Source organism: Acanthaster planci, linkage group LG07 (assembly GCF_054643075.1).
Source record: "Acanthaster planci isolate LZ-2023a linkage group LG07, COTS_SCS, whole genome shotgun sequence".
NCBI classification, from domain to species: domain Eukaryota; kingdom Metazoa; phylum Echinodermata; class Asteroidea; order Valvatida; family Acanthasteridae; genus Acanthaster; species Acanthaster planci.
Window position 1 is genome coordinate 13,854,938 of NC_141783.1, and position 6,694 is coordinate 13,861,631.

General features: G+C 37.3%; 1 protein-coding gene across 1 annotated transcript in view; it reads left to right on the forward strand.

The window, feature by feature from the left end:
- LOC110980887 (ras-related protein Rab-26-like) overlaps positions 1 to 6,321 on the forward strand; it is a 45,989-nt gene extending 39,668 nt beyond the window's left edge. The window contains exon 7 of the mRNA XM_022237942.2: positions 131 to 6,321. Coding sequence (XP_022093634.1) covers positions 131 to 233 — 103 coding nt within the window. The 3' untranslated portion in view covers positions 234 to 6,321. The remainder of the gene's footprint in view (positions 1 to 130) is intronic.
- Positions 6,322 to 6,694: the final 373 nt, after the last annotated feature.

Genomic DNA, 6,694 nt, shown 5'->3' on the forward strand with positions numbered 1-6,694 from the left:
AGCGTAAAGTTTTCCGAGTGTGAACATGGTGATATCTTTTTTAGATTGTTTTGCCAACATTCATTAAAGGTTTGTTGTTTGTTGAGGTTAGAATCTAACACAGAGCCCAACTGTCTCCTGATCATTTCAGAGATTTGAAAATGAAGAAGACAAGACGACCAAACGAGCCCAAATTCAACGTCCGAGATTTTGTCGACCAGCAAAAGCAAACCCCCTCCGGATGCTGCTTTTAGAAATAATTCCAGTCAGTGCAGATGGCACAGTCAACCTTGAGAGAAACTTTGTATATTGGGTACTTGACGTTGAAAAACGTAGGCATCCAACAACTGCTGGAAAGTAGACCGATTTGAGGACAAGGTTGAAAAGGAGGGTCCAGAACGGCATTGACACGGTTTCGTATTTGGCAACTTTGCATCAGAGAACTCTTCAATAGGCTGTGATTGGACAAGGCTTAAAGTGGCCTGTTAAGACTTAGACCGAATGCATTTTTCCAGAAAGGCCACTAAATTGGATTGTATCTATTGAGATCTCAACTGTTCTTGATGAGATGACTCTGTTGCTACCTTCATATTTACAGCACAGAATTGCTAGGCGTCGAAGATAGCTGATCTCTGGTTATTGTAGCGTGACGCTTGGGCACCTCGTGGCTTAATTTCAAGTGATCATCACCGGTGCGGAACCAGCCCCAGAATCCAGGGGCTGATGATTTCCTGTCAGATACGTACGTGCAGTAGAGGGCGCTGTTCATACAGCTCACCAGCCATTACAGTTTTTTGCTCAGGATGAAGAAGTTGAACCTTGGGTAGAGCATATTTGGCATAGAGGAATTAATCAAGAGGAAGTCGTAATTGTAACCAACCAGTCGTTGAAAAACAGTTGACATGACTGTACATACATTTAAGTCAAATGTAATCTTGAAGGAGATAATGTCTTAAACCAGTGTCACAAGGCATATGGTAAAAGGTTATGAAGTCATTCAAGAACAGACCAAAACATTAGAAAAAGCACACTTCCAAGTACCGTGTTAAGAGTTGGCATCCTGGGTGTACACTTTCAACAAAGGAGGAAAAAGAATGGTATCAGAATACATAATGAAATTTAATTATTAGCATTTGGAAGAATCTATCCGACTCACACAATGTGAGAGTTCTCTCAAGAACGTGTACCTTGACTGCATTGATAATACTAACAACGATTCTTTTTTGAGCCTGTCCCCTGCTTGTTTGTTAACGCTTTTTAATTTAAGCGATACGTGAATTTTCGTACAAGTGTTGGTTCATTATTGTCAACTCTGTCCAAAGTCAGAACACATGATCCACACGTAGGATGATTTTGCGTTCTAAATTGCAACAGCGCTCTCAGACCGTGAACGAAGAAACCACCAGTGCGTCACAGCATAACATCCGGAGCTATGCACTGCATTCCTTTCTGACCAATATCACGGTTCCCAAATTGGCCTTTACCCCTAAATGAGGAGACTTAACAAGGAAGTGCACGGCTGCGAGTTCCATCGGCATTGATTATTTGTGTTTAAATGTCATATTTATGGAAAAATCCACACTTCTAATGTCCTTTCAAACTTGGATGCCTGTTCTTAATGAAGTTCCCTGATGGATGCTTGGTGAATGTATTACGATGTGCATGGATGCTTTTTAGCGAGCAGAGTTTGGCAGTTCAGATTATTTTCTTTAAAGGCCTTGGATGCTATTGAACGCACTCTGTCATAATGATGTTTTTGGTTAAAATTAAATTTTAATTCTGAGTATCCGAAAGGACACTCTCACATTGGATGGGAAATTCATACTACATGTAGCACTGTTCATATTTCTGATTGGCTCCATGCACCCATACATGTGCTTTATATTTGAATTTCTTCTTGCATGAAAAATCCCTTGTGATCAAAATTACAGTTCTAAAGAAACTCACCAAAAATAAGCCAACAAATGTACCCAATTTGTCGGTTGTTTAAAGTGGTTTGTCTTCTTTTGTCTCACATTGCAATTGTTGCTTTACTTAGTATTGAACTGCAGCCCTTGCATTGAAAATTATCTAGCACACAAAATGGAAGGAGAGCTCTCTTAGATCAACATAAATAAATTAGAAGACCATAGAACTTTGTAACTTCGATTACAAAGTCAGGTATCGTCTCTCACTGTAAGTAAAGTTTATGATGAAATCTGAGAACTTATAGCCATGTCTGTCTTTTCCCACCTCTAATCATCAAATTCCCTCTCCTAATCAAACATTTATTTGCTCGGCAAATGAAATTTTGCACCGAGAGCTCTTCTCAAAGCATCTCCGAGAGAAATCAGCTTACAAACGATAATGTATATTTAATATTTAGTAGTTAATCAAATGCCATGCTTATGAATGATACAAATCACAATTGTATAGGTACATCTGTAGACACACCCATGTGGGACTTATCTGAAGCCTCTAGATACGAGTGTCAAATTAATATTTGAAGAAAATCAGTACTGTAATGAAATATCCAAATTTAATAAGATAGTGTATGAAATTTGAAGCAGGAGTGTTGTTAAACAATTGTATATAGCCGCTCTTTCCAAACGGATTGGATGTAATCATTCCCTTGATAAACTTTTAAGACACAATCAGTTTGACCAGTCCACCCACTCAAACTTGCCATTCCATAAGATGAAGTAGATTTATTTAAGAAATAAATCTTGTTCAGTTCATAATTGCATTTGAAACTGTAATCATTCCAACTCTGCTTAAATCCAGCACCTGGCTTTACCTCCGGTGCGGAGGACTAATTGCCATCAAAGTCCTGGTAGATCAACCGCAAGTCATCCTGTCTTGAGTCAAGCCTCTTCAAATAAGCTTTGACGGAGGCATTTCTTTGTCATGCTTACTTTAATACTTGTAATTAGTTACTTAAAGACTCGTCACACTCACCATTAATACCTGAGTTGTGACCCAATTTCAGACTTAATTAGGATTGACACCATTACAACCCTTGCAACTTGGTCCTGTTTCTTGATGTGGTACTGAAGTAACACTTCTCTTCATGCATACAAGTGTGTAATACCGCAAAGTGCTGGATTGGAGTGCATAAAGGATGGTGACAAATACATGGCGATTGAGCGGAGATTAGGGATAAAGGCAGTTGAAGAAGTATTATTGTAATACACGTCATTTTGGCAAGGATCCAGCACCTATATTTTTCTGTTAGTGATGAGAATTCACATTCAATAATCATGTGCAGTGTCAGAGTAAACTCTTACTATGGACTTTCATGAACCTGCCCATGTTTTACTTTCCATAAAATTGAATCGGTAACATCTTCTGTGAGTCAACTCACAGAAAGCAGAGTGAATATCAGCAATTTTAGTAATTTGTAGTTTCCTTGAAATTTGTCTGACTTGAGTTTAGTATCTTAATATCCGTGGTTTGTATTACATTTCAAAGAATGTGCATTCACATCGGTGCTCTGATATTGATCATGCCATTCGAAATAGAAATTATAATTTCAAAATGTTGAAGCTACTTTAGTCTGCATGTGGGACTTTTGACTCACAATGAAGTAATCTGTTGAGTTCAATATAACCAATTAAAGACAGTGTACATGTACATGATCCCCAAGAAAGGGAACAGATGGTTACTAATTGTAACTTCCTATTTATACACCACGCGTCTTCATCTTTTTTTTTTTTTTTTGGTTAAAAACCTAGGATGTCGTTGAAAGCTTTTGAGTCTTAATGTGGGTGAATAGGTGTTTTTTTTTAGTTTTTGAATTTGTTGTCTGAGGTTCGTTAGTGGTGAATGTGGTATTTGTCGCTTCATTTTACTTATTTAGCATGTAGTTGATGTGCAATAACACAGCTGAGTTGCTGTATAGTCTTCAAAGTAATGCTCTATGCGGCATGAACTGTTAGTTGTTGACAGTACTTTGATTGAAGGAAATGAGTAGATTTTGGGGTGTTCTTTCCTGTGCATGTCCCTGCCCTGCGTCTTGCATATTGTGCAAATCAGTGTACTGTTTGGTTGAGACAAGTAACTAACACAAGATCAATTTCACAGAGTTGCCAAGAACAGTGTCATTTAGAATTGTGAATGTTTTTACTTGTGATAATGTTTTCAACCAAAGTAGTTCAAGCTAGTCCACTTTCCATAGAGAGTCTCCCTAAAACAGTTTTAAATAGCAATTACTTGAAGGGGTGTGCGTACAGGACTCATTATGTGGCTTGGAAAACCAGGTTATGTCACAATTTTTTTCTGACTTCCTACATTAAAGCAAAGTGTATTTCTCATCAGTACATTCAGAAAAAAAGTGACACAGCCACCCAGTTTTTCCCACATCCCAAACCTGCACCATCTCTAATGGTCACCGTTATCTCAATTCTCATAACGGTAATACATACCACATAACAAAAAGTCAGCACCACCACTCTCAGAACATGGCTGGGGGTCTAAGGGAAACTAAGAAATTCAGCTAGGAAACAGTCCTGAGCAAGACAGAGAGCTCTCCAAGACATGCTTGGGCTAGCTGCCAGTTTTTCCTGAACGGTACATTTTTGTACTTGAGAGAAGTGTGCACTTGCTAGCTCTGTGACATTGATATCCAGGAAATTCTGTCCTTACTTGGCTTCTGCTTCTCTGTTGATCTGAATCGGGGATCTGTTGTTCAGTGTAAATGTAACCAGTGGCCAGGAAGAAAAACAGCTAATGGATAAGGTCCCAAGACCTAATGTTATTCACTTGCTTTGATTTGTTATCCCCCTTCCATCAAATTGATGAAAACAAATATCTTGATCTCGCACAGGTATGTGTAAGTAACAATGTAAAACTTCAAGATGTATTTTTTTGCGTTGGGGAGATGTATTTTCAAGATGTATAGTTCGCGGTTACGCGCTGCTTCACTTGACTCAGACCGGCCAGCCGACCCCGGCGAGCTCGGTGGTCGAGTGGTTAAGACATCTGCACTAGTAAGCTGGAGGTTGTGGGTTCGAGTCCCACCCGAGTAAACTTGTGAGGTTTTTTTTTCACAAGCTCTCAGACAAGCACTGAGCATACAGTGCTTATTAATGTACGTTGGGTAAGGGCAAAAACCCGTTATATAAATGTAAAACTTCTCAATCAAAATTCAGCGTGTTCCAAAGTGGTCAACAACTGGCTCAGATAATCAGATTAGCAGAGAGATTAATGTTGTGATCCCTGTCCATTTGAAGTCCCAGGATTAATTTGGTTGTACACTCATTTTAAGTTTGAACCTTAGTGTTTCTGTTCAGGAATGTGTAGCTACAGGAGAAAAAAGAACTGTTTCATATATATTTGCTTAGTGTTTTCAGGGTGCTGGATGAATTTCATAAGTTTCTTTTTTTTTTCTTTTTCCATTTTTCCTGTTGCAAGTGTTGACACAAAGTTAGGCCCAAAGTTAAAAAACTATTCTTTTTCACATTTTTGTGGAATGCATTGACAAAATTTAGCCAGCTTTTGTCAAGTTTGTGAAAAAAAGAAACCGTAATATAACTAGGATAAATGAAATATTCATTTTCCAATTAACTTTTCTTCTTCGTTTAAAAGGTATATAGTCTGTTAAATCTTTACTTCAAATTTTGAGGCAGTCACCTTGCATCAGTTGGGTATAAAACAATTTTTAGATTTATGTTTTGGGAACTCCTTTTGTCAGTCTTTTGCTGTACTATCTCAGTGTATTCAGAAGCAGAATATATCTCATCTAACTTGTCATGTATATTTATGCTAAATAATTTTTTTTTTCTGGAAATGTAAATAATGTTTCTATGAATGTTGTCTGCATCAAAAGACAGAGAAGAGGTGAAGACATAATGTATGTGTATTCACAAAGGTGTAAATATGGGTTTAAAATAGAATGGACAGAAAGAAGCACTCAGACATTGTACTGTATGATTTGAAAAATGCAAATTTTGGCTTGCCATGTGATGTGAAATTGATTTTCTTTGAGGAAAGTCTAGTTTACTTGTTATTCAATATTGCAAGTCGCTAAGGTAAAGACATCGCTGAAATCTCTTCCTTGGTAATTCTTGAATTTGTTACTGTACCACATACATAGACATTTAATACAGTTTCCGTTCATGGTGGCAAATGTGGGTCAAAGGTCAGTGCTGTATGCCAGTGCTCAATACTATCTTGATGTTAAAAAGTACTGTTCTGTGTTTTAGTTAAAACAAAACTAAGATGACTTATAATCTGAAGGTGAAACTCGGACAATTCATTTAATTGTGTCGAAGTACAATTGAGAATAAATGTATTCCATATTTTAAGTTTTGTCTGTGTTCCTTGAATAAAGGTAGCCATCGCTTCTGGTGATAGTACTTGTAATTAAGTGTTTGTGTGTGTTATACATCACTATTTCAAAGAAGAAATTGGACTTCAAGAATAAACTAAAACAGACCAAAACAAAACATGAAAAAGCATGCAAAACAAAAAGATAAAATTGGACAATTCACATATTTATTTTTTTTCTTTGGGGGTTATAAAAGTTCATCGATTTCCTTTAATTTTTTTTAGAGTTAGTCAGAATAATTTCTGTTGTCAAATGATCAGCTGGTCGTGTTGACAGGACATAACATGCAAATAAGTTTTAACCTTAGCCCTCCGAACTCGCAGGATCGTTGATTATTGTAGGTAAGGAATTTATGTAAATAACACCAAGCATCTTAAATCCAAATAAATCTTATCTAGAGTAATCCGT